The 17,111-nt window shown below is 35.4% G+C and overlaps 1 protein-coding gene across 4 annotated transcripts in view; it reads left to right on the top strand.

The window, feature by feature from the left end:
• TENM1 (teneurin transmembrane protein 1) overlaps positions 1 to 17,111 on the top strand; it is an 832,777-nt gene that overhangs the window by 634,061 nt on the left and 181,605 nt on the right. For all 4 annotated transcript variants that reach the window (XM_030807128.1, XM_030807125.1, XM_030807127.1 and 1 more), the window contains 3 exons: positions 10,828 to 11,013; positions 12,624 to 12,647; positions 14,550 to 14,696. In XM_030807128.1, the coding sequence (XP_030662988.1) occupies positions 10,828 to 11,013; positions 12,624 to 12,647; positions 14,550 to 14,696 (357 nt within the window). The remainder of the gene's footprint in view (positions 1 to 10,827; positions 11,014 to 12,623; positions 12,648 to 14,549; positions 14,697 to 17,111) is intronic.

The following is a 17,111-nucleotide window of genomic DNA, read 5'->3' as shown; positions in this document are numbered from 1 at the left end:
GAATGTTTATATTTTAGCATTCTTTTGTCATATTTTGTAGCCTGTAATGTTAATGTATTTTCAACAAGATAGAAAATATTACACAGGAAATAGAACTATTCATGAGACAAATGTATCAGAGCAAATATCATTTCTGTCTTGTTTATAAATTATACAATTGCCAGCATCTGTTTTCTGTTAGTTCTTCACCCACACCAACCCCACTGCTGATTATTGGAAGATTGGGATTGAAAAACATCTTAGAATCGGTCCAGAAACTCTATTTGGAACTGGATGCAATTGCAGAAATGTTGATGCAGTTCAAAATGAGGAATGCTTATTGCTTAAGCTCTGCTTCTCCATTTGTAGTAATTCATTTTGTAGAGGATTCCCTCATTCATGAGGATATTGCTTCCCACCTGGATACTTGCTGTGCTGAATCCTATCCGACTCGTGGTTTGGTTTGTATCTGTGGAGTGTATTGTGTAAGAGTTATGTTAAGTCATATCTCCAGTTATTTATTCAATAGAACAGTCAGTCTCTAAAGACAGTTGTTTTTTACTGATTCTCTTTTTCTTTTGTAAATTATTATGAAATATTTCAGACATGTAAGATAACATAATGAACAGCTGTAAATTCACTACTTTGCTTTAAAAATTAATAAATACAAAGTCCCTATGTATACTTTTGTGATCCCATCTGCCTCTCTTCTCTGCAGCAGAAACCACTATCCTCAGTCTATTCGTTGTCATACAATACACATTTTTAGGCTTTTCCAAATATGTATATATCCATAAAATATATTGTATTGTTCCACATGTGTTTAAATTTCATATGAATAACTTGCTTTCCTCCTTCATCATTTTGTTTTTAAGTTTATCCATATTCAGGCATGGATCTCTACCCTACTCAAGTTAACTGCTATATTTTTTGCACTGCATAAATATATTAAAATTTATACATCCTTTCCCATTGATGGATATTTAGGTTCAGACAGACACACACACCCCCTAGTATTAATAGGTATGCTTCAAAATGTTCTTGGATATTCTTGGCCTTTTCTGTTTCATGTGGATTTTAGGATCATGTTTCAAGCTCTATGATGGCATATTTACCAGAATTACATTGAATTTATAGAACTAGTACAGAAAAATTGACATTCTAATGATATTAAGCCTTGTGAGCCATGAACACAGTATATCTTTCCATTGATTGGGTCTTTTTATGTGTTCTTTAATAAAGTTTTAAAATTTTATGTAAAGGAGTATGGAACCTTTTTTTTTTTGCTATATTTGCTATTATTGTTAATGGGACATTTTATTTAGAAAAAAAAAGTACATATTCTAATTTGCTGTCCCCGATATCTAGGCATGCTATTGATTTTTTCCTTTTGATTTTACATCCAGAAACCTTGTAGCTTTCATAGTTTACCTGTATGTTCAATTTTATCTCTTCCTTTTCAGGCATTCCACTTTTTTATGTATCTGATTGCCTTTTTGTGCTAAGATTTCCAATACAACATTGAGTTAGAAGCTGTAGTTAATTCTAGCACTTCTTCTGACATTAAGAGGAATATATTACTCTACTTCTGTACTAAATATGATGCTTACTATAGGATTTTGGTAAATCACCTTTACCATACTCAGTAAGTTATCTTTTTTTTTTTTTTTTTTTTTTTTTTTTTGAGACGGAGTCTCGCTCTGTCGCCCAGGCTGGAGTGCAGTGGCGCGATCTCGGCTCACTGCAAGCTCCGCCTCCTGGGTTCACGCCGTTCTCCTGCCTCAGCCTCTCCAAGTAGCTGGGACTACAGGCGCCCGCCACCACGCCCGGCTAATTTTTTGTATTTTTAGTAGAGACGGGGTTTCACCGTGGTCTCGATCTCCTGACCTCGTGATCCACCCGCCTCGGCCTCCCAAAGTGCTAGGATTACAAGTGTGAGCCACCGCGCCCGGCCTAGTAAGTTATCTTTTAGCCATATTTTCCTAGGAGATTCTATCATAAATAGGAACTAAATTTTAAATGGTACTTTCTACATGTAATAATAAAATTATAATTTTTCTTTAATCATTATGAAATGTGTGAAAGTAAAATTCAGTGGTGAATTACATTGATAGATTTTTCTAAAGTTAAACCATCCTAGCATTCATGTTTATTTGGCTGTGACTTCTATATACTGGTGTATGCATGTGTGTGTGTGTATGTGTGTGTGCATTTTTGGTTTGATTACCAGATATTTTTCTTGGAGATTTTTTCAGCCATGTTTATAAGTGAGATTGGCCTATTAAGAAATCATTTCTAGAGCTGGACAAGGTGGAACACAACTGCAGTCCCAGATACTTGGGAGGCTGGGGTGGAAGAATCACTTGGGCTCAAGAGTTCAAGTCCAGTCTGGGCAAAATAGAGACAGCTCACCTTTAAAAAAACTCATTTTCTCCTTTTCTTACTCTATTTTGGAACTGTTTTGGAACTAGATTATATTCCTATAAAATGATTCAAGATGGTTTCCCTTTTTTCCTGTTCTCTGGTATAGTTTAAAATAGAGATTATCTGTCCTTTGAAAATTTGACAGAATACACCTGTAAAACCATCTGGGCAATTTTCAATGTTTTTAATGTGTATTCAGGTTTTCTATTTCTTCTCACATCCATTTGTTTTCTGGAAAAACGTCTACTTTATCTAAGGTTTCAGACTTACTTGCATAAACTTGTTAATAGCAGTCTCTATTTTTGAATTTTAATCTTTAATGTTTATTTGCATTCTTTCTTTTCCTTTTTTCTAGCTCTATTACCTTGCCGCAGGTTTCTCTATTTTTTATATTCATCTCAAAGATGCAGATTTTGATTTTGTTGATCTTCTCTGTTGTTTCTTTGTTTCCAATTTCATTACCTTCTGCTCTTGGCTTTGTTGTGTCTTTCATCTACTTATATGTAGTCCTTTTTCTAAATCCTTGATTTGGACACTTTGCTCATTAGATTTCAATTATTCTTCTTTTCTACTACATGCATTTCAGGCTGTAAATTTCCTCTAAGTTACTGTCTAGGCTGCATCCCACAAGTTTTTGTAAATAGTATTTCATTGTTACTCAATTTATAATTCCATTGTAATTTTTGAAACATAATTCATGAATTATTTTTAAGTGTGTTTTTAAAGAACACCTTTCTGGGATTTTTCTTTTGTTATCTTTTTGTTTATTGATTTCTAATTTTACTGCATTTTGTGAAGCAGAATAATCCATATGCTGTGGAATCTTTGGCATTTATTGAGTCTTGCTTTGTAGACAAATCTTCGTCAGTTTTTGTGGGTTATTCTGTGTGTGCTTGGAAAGAATATGTATTGTATAGTCATAGCTTTGAGGTCCTATATATGTCCATTAAATTAAAGTTGTACTGCCTTTGAGTGATGATGATTTTATTTATTCCTTTTCAGTGTTTATACAAGTTTTCTTTTTCTTGCATAATTTCATTGGCTAGGACCTCCAGAATTATATTGTGTAGAAATGATGATCATAGGCATCTTTTCTCAGTCTTAATAACACAAAAAAAGATTTCAACATCTCACTATTATGATGTTTGCTATGGGGTGTTGTAGCTACTCTTTATCAAATTTAAAGTTCCTTTTAGTCTTAGTTTTTTTGTTGTTGTTTTTTGTTTTACTGGGTATATACCCAAAGGATTATAAATCATGCTGCTATAAAGACACATGCACACGTATGTTTATTGTGGCACTATTCACAATAGCAAAGACTTGGAACCAACCTAAATGTCCAACAACGATAGACTGGATTAAGAAAATGTGGCACATATACACCATGGAATACTATGCAGCCATAAAAAAAGATGAGTTTGTGTCCTTTGTAAGGACATGGATGAAACTGGAAACCATCATTCTCAGCAAACTATTGCAAGGACAAAAAACCAAACACCGCATGTTCTCACTCATAGGTGGGAATTGAACAATGAGAACACATGGACACAGGAAGGGGAACATCACACTCTGGGGACTGTTGTGGGGTGGGGGGAGCGGGGAGGGATAGCATTAGGAGATATACCTAATGTAAATGACGAGTTAATGGGTGCAGCACACCAATGTGGCACATGGATACATGTGTAACAAACCTGCACGTTGTGCACATGTACCCTAAAACTTAAAGTATAATAATAATAGAATTAAAAAATAAATAAAAATTTTAAAAAATTTAAAAAGTCTTAGTTTTAAAATTAAAGTTAAAAGTTCCTTTTAATTACAAGTTAACTTAAAATTTCCTTTTAGTCTTAGTTTGCTACAAGTTTTTATCATGAATGGATGTTTAGTATTTTATCAAATACCTATTATATATCTATTGAGATGATAATTTGATTTTCCTCTTTTGTTCCATATATGTGATGAATTACATTTGTTAATTTTCAAATGTGAAAGCAATCTTGTAATATATTCCTAGAATAAGCACAAATTGGTCATGATATTATTTCTTGTTATGTAATGCTATATTTGCTATGTTAATTTTTGTTTAGGATTTTTGTATCCATGAATGAGATCTTCATGGGAAAGATTGGCGTATGTTTTTTAAATAATATCCTTCAGAATTTTATATCAGGATTATGCTGACCTCATAAGGCATACTGTTAAGAGTTTCCTCTTTTCTATTTTTTTGGAAAAGTTTATTTAAGATTGGCAATTTTTCTTTCTTAAAAGTTTGGTATATTTACAGATGAAGTCATCTGAGACTGGAATTTTCTTTGTGGTAATGTTTTCCATTACGGATTAAGTTTCTTTATAGAAACTGTTCCGTTTCCATTTTTTCTTGTAGTTTATTAAGTTGTATTATTCTAGAAATTTGTTCATTTCATCAAAAATTTCAGATGTATTGGCAAAAAGCTGTTAGTAATATCCTCTTAGGATGTTTTATGTTTGTACTATATATAGCAATGTCATACTTTTTATTCCCAATACTGGTTATCTGGGTCTTCTGTATTTTCATCTTGATCAGTCTCCACCAGGAGTTTATCAATTTTATTGGTCTGCGCCAATCATCAAGTATTGACTTTGCTGATTCTTTCTGTAGTACATTTATTCCTATTGTATTAGTTTTAGCTCTTAAAATTAGCATTTTCTTCCTCCTACTTTCTTGTATACATTGGTTTTCTTTTTCTAATTTCTTAGAATCAATACTTAGGTCATGGTTTTTCAGCTCGTTTTTCTACCTTATAAATTTTTCTGTACACATGGATTTAGTTATATTACACATTTTCATTCATTTCAATCTCTTTTCTAATTTTCATGATGATGTCTTATTTGTTTAATGTTTTATTTGAAAGTATATTTCTTGATTTCCAAACATGTATGGATTTTAGATTCATCTGCTATTACTAATTTCAAATTTAATTTCATACTGGGCTTAAAATAGCCCATGTATGATTTCAGTACTTCTAAATATATCGAAACTTGCTTTAGAGCCTAGCACATGGTCAATATTTGTAAATGTTCTATATACATTTGAAATACATTATGTGTATTTTGTAGTCATTTATGGCAGTGTTTTATATGTATCAATTAGATCAAATCTGTTAACCATGTTGCTCAAATATTTCATATTCTTTCTGATTTGTTTGCTTGCTCTGTCAGTTGGTGTGAGAGCGGGGCTGTAAAGTCTCTGACTATGATTGTGAATTTGTCCTTTTCCCTTTCTTCTTCTTTCAACTTTGCTTCATTTATTTGGCTTACTGCTTTCTTCAATGTTGGATTTTGTTTGTTTGTTTGCTTGAGACAGGGTCTCACTCCGTTGCCCAGGCTAGAGTGCAGTGGCGTGAACATGGCTCACTGCAGCCTCGACCTGCTGGGCTCAAGCAATCCACCCACCTCAGCTTCTTGAGCAGCTGTAGGCACATGCCACCACACCCAGCTATTTTTTCTATTTTTTGTAGAGATGGAGTCTCACTATGTTGCACAGGCTCTTCTCAAACTCCTGCGCTCAAGTGACCTGCCCACCTCACCCTTCCAAAGTGCTGGGATTACAGGTGTGTGCCAATGTGCCTGGCTAATGTTGGAAATTTATTAGCCATTATCAATTCAATTTTTTTTTTTTCTGATTCCATGAGACTGAAAAAGCTCTACTCAGTCTCTGAGCCTTCTAGCTCCCTCTAGTATAATTGACAGATGCTGCTACAGGAAAAGCATCCATAAATGTCAGGCTCTTCTCTCTGGGTTTTCTTTTTCTTCTGGAACTTGGCACAGTAATTCTTTACTGTTTTGTGAACTCCACTAACTCCCAAAAGATTTTAAAATATATTTTGTTTAGATTTTCTAGTTCTCATCAGAAGGGAATAGTAAAAATTACTTAGGTCCCTATTACTAGAAACAGAATTCCACCTTTATGTTTTCATATGCATACTTGACAAAGTACCAGTTACCTAACTCCCAAATAATATAAGGCTTTCCAAATATTTCATTCAGGACACTCCATCTTACATATTATTAAACGATAGTATTTTATTTCTACATTGTTTCCTAGCTCCAGATTTTTTATTATTATTATTTTATACTCAATAGTCGGTGCTTCTTTGTCATCTCTCTGGGCTAGTGAGTACAGTTTGTTACTCACCATCTTACTGAGATTGCAGCCTTTCAAGTGGCTCCAACTTTATGCTAGAGATTTAGTCCAACTCCCCGTCTGAAATAGGTTCAAGACCTCATCTCTTTTTTCTTTGTGGACATAAGTACCCAAGCCCCTAGTCGTAATTGGGTATAATAACTCTCAAGGCTACCAGAGGATTGACTGCTTTGGCTTTTAGCATCCTCTTTGCTTCTGGCACTTGAAGATTTCTCTTTTTTTGTGAGCCAAGACATGCAATTTAAAAAATTGTTACATTATATCCAACATTTCTAATGGTTTATATAGAGATAGTTTGAAAATAGCCTAGTCTGCTGTTTGGCCAATACTGTTCATCTAGTCCTATTACTTTTCAAACAGAAATCAGAATGTTATACTCCTCTATGCCTAACATTTATAGTTGTACAAAGCAATATATGAAAAATGTTTGCTTCTAACTATTCTAGTCAGAGCTGACTTGACTAGCTTTAACCAATTAGTGCCTAATCTTATAAAGGCCCTTTCAGTTCAGTTTTTAATGCCTTGGGAGGAGGCCATGAAGGGGAACAGAATGATAATATCAGCCTTACTACAAGAACTGAAATTATAAATACAAATTATCGGAGATTCAGACCAAGATTCAGGACCAGGGGTTCTTTCAGGATAATTCTACCTGGGCTACCACTTTTTAAGCCAAGGCCCACGTTTTTAAGATACGTTTTTCTGTGCCCTAGACTTTTCTCACAACCTGATGATTCCCTGCACAGCTTTCCATTCACTTTTCCACCCATTCCAATTTGGCTTTTCAACTACACCTTTATCAGTACATCTCTTCCTAACGTCATCAACAAATTCCATGCTGATAAATCCAATGAGCACCTCTCTGCCTGTGCCTTACTTGACCTCTCAGCAATATTGGATGTAGTTAAACACTCCTTTATTGAAAAGTGTCCTCTTGTGCTTTAGTTACACCACAGTCTCCTGGATTTCTTCTTATCACTCACCGCCTTCTCCATCCCAGTTTCCTTTGATGGTTCCTCTTTTTTCTACCTGATCTTTCTTCAGGGCTCTTCTATCCCCTGTTTAGGGGTATCAACCAGTTATTTCCATGCTTTTAAATACCACCTATATGCTAATGATGGCCAATTTTATATCTCTAGCCCTGGCCTGTCAGAATCATATATTCTGCTGGTTGCACTGACATTTTCATTTGGCTTTTTACATATATCTTAAGGTTAATCTTTTTGATCTTCCACCCTTATTTTTCCCTTAACCTTTCCCATTTCATTAATGACAGCATTATCTATCCATTTGTTTAAGCCAAACTTTTATTTTTCCCTTTCCTTCATCCCTTATATCCAATTTTGAGCAAGTCCTGTTGGTTACATCTCTAAACTATATTTCAAATCTGTCCAACAGCTTTGTGATGTATAAGTATTATTACTTCTATTGCATTCTTACGCAAACAGAGATTAAGACAATATAGGCAATACCATTCAGGACATAGGCATGGGCAAGGACTTCATGTCTAAAACACCAAAAACAATGGCAACAAAAGCCAAAATTGACAAATGGGATCTAATAAAACTAAAGGGCTTCTGCACAGCAAAAGAAACTACCATGAGAGTGAACAGGCAACCTACAGAATGGGAGAAAATTTTCACAACCTACTCATCTGACAAAGGGCTAATATCCAGAATCTACAATGAACTCAAACAAATTTACAAGAAAAAAGCCAACAACCACATCAAAAAGTGGGCGAAGGATATGAACAGACACTTCTCAAAAGAAGACATTTATGCAGCCAAAACACACATGCAAAAATGCTCATCATCACTGGCCATCAGAGAAATGCAAATCAAAACCACAGTGAGATACCATCTCACACCAGTTAGAATGGCGATCATTAAAAAGTCAGGAAACAACAGGTGCTGGAGAGGATGTGGAGAAATAGGAACACTTTTACCCTGTTGGTGAGACTGTAAACTAGTTCAACCATTGTGGAAGTCAGTGTGGTGATTCCTCAGGGATCTAGAACTAGAAATACCATTTGACCCAGCCATCCCATTACTGGGTATATACTCAAAGGATTATAAATTATGCTACTATAAAGACACATGCACACGTATGTTTATTGCGGCACTATTCACAATAGCAAAGACTTGGAACCAACCCAAATGTCCAACAACGATGGACTGGATTAAGAAAATGTGGCACATATACACCATGGAATACTATGCAGCCATAAAAAATGATGAGTTCATGTCCTTTGTAGGGACATGGATGAAACTGGAAACCACCATTCTCAGCAAACTATCACAAGGACAAAAAACCAAACACCACATGGTCTCACTCATAGGTGGGAATTGAGCAATGAGAACACATGGACACAGGAAGGGGAACATCACACTCCGGGGACTGTTGTGGGGTGGAGGGAAGGGGGAGGGACAGCATTAGGAGATATACCTAATGCTAAATGACGAGTTAATGGGTGCGGCACACCAACATGGCACATGGATACATATGTAACAAACCTGCACATTGTGCACATGTACCCTAAAACTTAAAGTATAATAATAATTTTTTAAAAAAGAAAAAAGAATTATATAAAAGGTATTATTCCAGAAGACTTGCTATGGAATCCCTTTTAAAAAGGGCGTTCAGAAAAAGGTAACACTGAAATTTATTACAGTTTGAAGAAAATCACTCCAATTATAAATCCATGAACCCAGTCATTGTTTAATGAAGCTCATCTTTGCTGGAAAATCCCCACTGAGAGTGAAGCATCACAGTGATCCACACAGTCCTAACCAAGCCCACTGGAAAAATCACCCTGAAGAACACTGGTGGAAAAGAGAGAAGTCCATACCACAGTGTGAGAGCTAATTTAATGTGTTCTTCAACAAAAATTAAAACAACATGACTCAAAAAAAAAAAAAGACAATATGTTAGTAAGTTGCCTAAGGGTCCATAGGTACTAAGTAGAGGAATCAAGGATGCAGTTATCTTTATTTCAAAATTTACTACTCTTTCCATCATACCCTGACCTTCAAAGAGTACTTATGAGTAAACTTATGAACAAATTGATCCAGATTATATTAAAACTCATAATCATGGCTTTATCAGAAGAATATTGTCATCTACTGAAAAATAACTCTGCTATCTGTGGAGAATATTAATATCAATGCCTCTAAGTATATTAAACTAGTTTCAGAATTTGAGACTGTGAAAGAGACAACCTGGCTTCCAGAACACCCTCTTTTCCTTTCAGGAATATGTGGCCTATTGTTCCCAAAACATATTTCATTCTTTCCGTAGGTTTTTATCCTACTTCTCTTCCTCCAGCAAGGGAATTCGATCACGAAAGAGGCTTGCCATGCTTTCATGTTGGTTTATCTACTGTCATGACTTTATTAATATTCAACATTTCTCAACAAAAAGTCAAAGGAAAGAAACTCAGCAGAGCCAGTACACATCATCATTATTATACTGTCTAAATACTGAGTAGCATTTGAAGATAAGAAGGCTGTGTACTTTAATCAACCAGGGTTAATTTTATATGCTTAAAATAAATGCAAATATTGTTAGTATGATCAGGGAAACCAGCTGGTTGTCATCATTGGCATCTTTACCTTTTGTATATTATGAATTTTATTAGAAAGTTATTATCTTTCCAATTAATGAACTTGTCTTTCTGAATGAAGTTAGGGCACTGTTTTATTGGGATTTTTCCCCCAGTGATATCTTAAAGTATCATAAAATTCCTGCAACATTATCTGTGATGTTAATGAATTTTTAGTGAAACCCGGTTGGCATTTGTTTGTCATTAATCTCATTTCTAAGCCTTGAATGCCATTATCATTTTATAGACTTCTCAAAATCAGTTTGGCTTAGAGTTTTATATTATTCTTAGAGACTTAACTACCTCTTTTTAGAGTTTCTTGCACATTCATTCAGATCTTTGTGACATCTTGTTTATATAAATCGTTTATTAACATTTTGTTTAAAATATAAGTATAGGCAGGGCATGGTGGCTCACATCTGTAATCCCAGCACTTTGGGAAGCCAAGGTGGGAGGATCACTTGAGGCCAGAAGTTCAAGACCAGCCTGGTTAACATAGCAAGACCCCATCTCTATTAAAATAATAAATACATAAAATATAAATATAGACAGGGATTTTTGGTAATTATAATGTTTTTTGGAAGAATGGATGCTTGTTTTAACAAAATATGTTAATATATCTTCTTTGAATTCCCCACAGAGCTGTGTACCATGGAGTGTGGTAGCCATGGAGTCTGCTCAAGAGGAATTTGCCAGTGTGAAGAAGGCTGGGTAGGACCAACATGTGAGGAACGCTCCTGTCATTCTCATTGTACTGAGCATGGCCAATGCAAAGATGGAAAATGTGAGTGTAGCCCTGGATGGGAGGGCGACCACTGCACAATTGGTAAGTACCACCATACTTTAACCAGAGTAAGTTGGATTAGTTGAAGTTAAGAGCAGTCTAGTGAGTCAATCACTAGGCATTTAGTAGAATTTGAGTTTGGAGTAGAGGAGGAGAAGGAGGGTTGGTTACAAGTTTTAAAGTTTTGTAAACTGGTAGGTTTCTTCTTTTGTCAATGACATTCTACGTATTTCTTGTATTGTTTCCTTTCTTATTACTTCAGTATTCCTTATGTTTTCTGCTTTCGAGTGCTTTGAGTTACTCAAGTGAAAGATGTTACATTGGAATAAAGTGTCATTAGTTAATAAGAAAAGTGCTTTTGTTGTGAAGGTAACATTCTCTGCCCATTTTTCCTTTTGAAAAGTATAGGTTGTTTCGGTTGAAAGCACTTAGAGGCAATTTCATTAAATGGGACTACTTTAACAGGGGCCATTCGATATCATTAGAGGCTGTCTTTAATGTATACGAGGAAGGCACTTCTGACCTATCATCAATAGAACATTTGTGTTGAATTGTTTATCCGGTAGTGTAGAGAGTTGGTGCTGAAGCCACCACTCTCTCTTCACCCCTTATTGTTAATTTCGCAAAGGGAAAATGATCTGTGAATATGGAAAAGCCTATGTAATAATTAATTTATCATGTGATCTTCACACTATAAAAGATATTAAAAATAAATATTTCAGTTATAAAATACTTTCTTTTTCTGAAAAAAAAAAGCAAAGCCCTTAACATATATTTCTGTCCTCCGCTAAGGTTTCTATGCAAGAAACCTTTACATAGAAAGGTTGTCATTAATACAGAGTAACAAGTATGATTCCCATTGTTCAGCTAAAGAAAGTGGGTCACAGGGTGTTCCAGTGGCATTCCTTGACTACACAGAAAATTCATGCAGAGCAAAGGCAAATGTGGGCCTCTGGATACCCAATTTATTGTTTGTAGGCTTTTCCCTCGTTAGACTGTACTACAGCTTTCATTTTTAGGTGAAAGTATTTTGTTATAATGGTTGGAACTTGCCAAAGTAATGTCTAATATATATAATACATATAACATATATAACATATAATCTTCATAAACTGCATTACTTCTCTACTAAAGGTACAGTAAGTCTTGTTCTGCAACTGTGGGAAATATTTAAGATTCATTAAAAAGGTGGAGAGGGGTGAGATTCAGATGTGTAGCTTAAGTAATTACATTCCTGTACTACAGTAAGTTTATTGCCTTTACATAAGAGGATTTAAATATTGTGATGATTACCATAGGTGGTTATTCCAGAACTCTCTTCTAAAGATATTACTAATAAGAAGTTGAAGCCAGTGCTCTTTCACAGACGTTATTACTGAAATGTGAAAATGCAGTTCTTATACTTCTAATGAAATATGACACTTTTTATGAAGCCTGAGTTTCTTGCAGAAATGCCATTAATATCGTTCTCACAGAAAATATTATTCACAAACTACACAGGCCCATGTACCCAGCTTTTGAGCTGCAGGCATTTCAGCAGTTCACAGTTTGCTGTTCTCCTCCCAGGCAACAGATGGTAAACCATTAGTACATATTGTGTAGCTTTAGTCTCTCAGAAATTCATTTGATCACTCTTTTCCCCTCCCTTTTAGCTCACTACTTAGATGCTGTCCGAGGTAAGATTTTTCTCACTAATTTTATAACAGAAATATATTTTTAAAAGAAAATATGCATGTGAGAAAGAAAGGGTGGTGTTTTTTGGCATTTGTGTTGTTTGTTTTTATTTTTGGCAATCTTATTTAAATATAACGTTGTCAGTTTCGTGCTAAAATAGTCACACTAAAAGGTAATTTGTTTTTTCAACATCAAAGAGTCACTTTTTACCGTAGTATAGAATGGACTGATAAGCAGTTTTAAGGACTATTTTTTCTTGTCTTTATATTGAGTTCTGTGTATGTGTGTGTGTCTGGATCTGTGTGTATAACACAGGTAATTTTAAATAATTTTTAATAACTTAATAATTATTAAATAATTTGGTTCAGAGGATGAACTTTTTCTTTAACATAACAATATAGCTCCAAGTCCATATACAAGGACTCCTAAGTCCTTACAGGGGCAGGAGAATTATCCTCCTAGAAGTATCCCATCATCCATCCCTCCAAGGAGCTTCCTTTAACAGAGACAGCAAGGGTTTTTCTGCCAGATAGCCTAGTGCCTTTCATTACCTCAGCTTCAGCAGTTTAATATGTCCCAAATTCTTCTTTATTTCTCCTTAATTATCTATTGCCTATCCATTAGAATAGAACTATAAAAATTCCCTTCTCAAACCTATGTATGTTCATCATATGCCATGTCATGAGTATATTATATACATCAAGCTTTTCATATTTTCTAACAAGCATCTGTCATTTTATTTTTAAATTTTTTCTTCCTCTGGTCTGTTGATAGTTGCTTGGAAAACTATTTAGAAGGAACACTGGGTTACTTCTACAGATTTTTTAATCTGTTTTTTGTTTTGCTCTTTATGCTTTTGGAATTTTCTTTCAAAGAAAGAAACCAAAATGAATATTGACTGGACTATTCCCAGTAAAATTCAGGTCTGGTCCTGTGTTGCTACTAGGAAAATACCCAGTAGCATTATAGTTGCTTTCTCTGTTCATCTGCCCAGTGCGCATGTGGCGCATGTGAAGTTACCCTTTGCTAGAGCTGAACTCCAAACTACGGGTACAAAGAGTAGGGCATCCCTGAGAAATTTAAAGTCTAAAGAGGAACCATTGTCAGTGTTGATGCTTTATCAATGGATAAAGGTTATTTAAATGCTACACTTTCCTCTTGACTTGATATTTTCCGGTTCTGTATAATTCAGAAAGTCTAGATCTGGCATGTATTAATTCCATAAACACTTATTTAACATTTAATATTATTGTTACAAGCATAATATCATGCAAGCTTTTGAGAGAGATACATAGAAAGTAAAGATTTCAATTCTTAGCCCGCAGATGAATAATAATCTTGAAGAGAAAAGCTGAATAAATGTAAAGCAACTACAGCACATTTCTAAGGCACCATATGAACAAATACTTAATGGTGTGGTCTGAACTGTATACCAACATACTTAAGTCCTGAAGCAATACATCATAAGGGAAAATCAGCACAGGCTGGAAGTAGTTAGGGAAAGTTTCTCTTCATAGGGACTGCTATCTTTTCCCAACATATTGGCCATAACTAGATACAGCGCCATCCATTTAGTTTTGATTGAGATGAGGAGATATGTTTAGTGAAAAGAAAAAAAGAATTCTTGCCGCTGCCATAGTTTTCTTCCTATATGAACCAGGGGTTGGGAATTGGGGTTAGCATTAATAAAGCTTAATTGGCTCTCTAAGGAAAACCACTGCAGAGTAAGGGATAACAAGTTCCCTGGGAAGGTTTTGCAAGCAAGCAAGCTCCTCTTCCATTTATTCAACACCTCATCTGAATGGGGCCCGGATGATTAGATGCTTCCCTATAGGCACATACATCATTGTTGGCCAATCCCATTCTGATGTCTCTGTGATGGTTACTCTCTGATGTCTTTTCAGATGGCTGCCCAGGGCTCTGCTTTGGAAATGGACGATGTACCCTGGATCAAAATGGTTGGCACTGTGTGTGTCAGGTGGGTTGGAGTGGGACAGGCTGCAATGTTGTCATGGAAATGCTTTGTGGAGATAACTTGGACAATGATGGAGGTGAGTCATTTATAAAATGTTCACGTAAGAAAGGAATAGCCCAGCCTCTAGCACAGTGGTAATCAACCTGGCCAAGCGTGAAAATTAGGAATCTCTAGTATAAATGATACTGAGTTATATAGGGTAATGCTACCTTTTAGTCTCAATCACATTAAGAAGACATTACTTATTGAATATTACTATGACCAGGCAGTACTCCAATTTTTTTTTGCATGTGTTATGTATCATTTAATTCTCACAATAACCCTATGAGGTATAGGTACTACTATTTTCCCTACTTGTAGATGGGAAAATTAATGCTCTGGGTGAGGATAGTAAGTGACTTATCCAGAATCACATAGCTAGGGAGTAGCAGAGCCAAGTCTCCAATTTAGGGCTATGTGACTTCAGAGCATATTTTCTCAACTACCACACCATGCTACCTCCCATACCCATGGCATTTATCATATCAAATTAAATTAACATACCACTATTCAAGTTGTTTGATGTTAGCATAGTTTGCACTAGACACACTAAAATATTTTTCTTTGTTGTTAGTTATTTGGAACTCCCTCTTGTGTGTCTACCTTTTAGTAACACTTTATACCTTTCAGAGGACATAGCATCAAGACAATTTATGGTAGAACTTTAAATATTTAATCAAGGAGCTACACGTGATATTTTTTAAAACCATTGTGGCTCCAAGACCTCAGAGTTACCACTTCTCTTAGGAAAGCCAACAAAACATCTAACACACTGTACGGTCAGACATCAAAACTGCCCAAACCACCTCTGAGTGAGCCTAAAACAACAAATCCTCACTTTCCACATACCTTCTACTCGAGGAAACATAAAATTAACAAAAATTTTTTTTGAATTTCTGTGTATTAGCTTAAAATGAAGTATATTATTATATTTGACTCCTCACATTTCTATATCTGCTTAGACAATTGCATTCCTTGTCATTTGAATGCAGACATGGGGCAGGCTTATATTAATAAGGTAGCAGTCATGGCTTAAGAACCAAACTCCATTGTAAGAGTTTCTTCCTTTACTTCTTCTGGCTAACAGTTAACCTTTAAAAGTTTTAAGACCTTATCAAAATTAAGTGGAGGCAACTTTGTGATTAAGAACACAGAGATTTGAAGTTAAACTGTCTGGATTCAGATACTAGCTCTGGCTCTTATACTAGCTGCATGATTTGGGGCAAGTTTTATGATATCTCTATGCTTCAATTTCCTTATTTCTAAAATGGGGTTGATGATATTAAATGATATTACCATTTTTCCCTATAGTAGAATTAAGATAATATTGATGATAAATATAGATTCAGTTCTACTTTGAGACGGAAAGATAGATTGAATAATTAGACACACACTAACAGGGTTGTAATAAGTATTAAATGAGATAGTTCAAGTGAGCCACTTGAAAGATAATAAACTACACCACACACACACACACACACACATAAACACACACACACACACACACACAAATAGAAGAGACTATTTTCTGAAGAGACTGTTTACTACCCATATAACTTGAAAACCTTGTTTTGGAAACTGGAGTGAAGTTTTCAATCTAATGATCCACTGATAAACTATTTAGTTTATTTTTATGGCCCTCTAAGACTCATCTTCACTTTCCTTCTTGTCTTTTTCATTATATGCCTTTTACCTGGCACATCTTCATGTCTTCTCCACCCATTATTCTCTGTCCGTAATTTAAGTCTCAACTTAAACCATATCTCCCATGAAACTTCTGACATCCACCTCCTCAATCACCCATGGTGTTGATAATATGCACCATACAATCAAACACCTAATTATATTCTGTATATGGTTTTCTTGTTGCATGTTAAGCATGACCCATTGCCCATAGTTATATTCCCAGTATGTTGAAAATAATAGTATCTCACTTGTATTCAGGATTTCCTATGTGCCAGGCACTGTGCTGAGCCCCTTATGTGAATTATTTCATTTAATCCCCATTATGTAGGAACATTTTTTTTTTTTTGAGACAGGCTCTTGTTCTGTCTCCCATTCTGGAGTGCAGTGGCACAATCTCAGCTCACTGCGACCTCTGCCTCTGGAGCTCAGGTAATCCTTCTACCTTAGCGTCCTGAGTAGCTGGGACTACAGGCACACACCACCACGCCTGGCTAATGTCTGTATTTTTAATAGAAACGGGATTTCACCATGTTGCCCAGGCCCATCTCAAACTCCTGGGCTCAAGCGATCTGTCTGCCTCAGCCTCTGAAAGTGCTGGGATTTCAGGTGTGAGCCACTGCACCTGGCCAGGAACTATCATTAACACTACTTTACAAATTAGGAAACTGAGACACAGAGAAGTCAAGTAAGTTGTTAAAAATCACGTAGTAAGCAAATTATAGGTCCTGGATATAAACCTAGGTGGTCTGCTTCATTCTAAAAAGGA

This window comes from Nomascus leucogenys, chromosome X (genome assembly GCF_006542625.1).
Source record: "Nomascus leucogenys isolate Asia chromosome X, Asia_NLE_v1, whole genome shotgun sequence".
Lineage (NCBI taxonomy): Eukaryota > Metazoa > Chordata > Mammalia > Primates > Hylobatidae > Nomascus > Nomascus leucogenys.
This window is presented reverse-complemented; position numbering and strand designations above follow the sequence as displayed.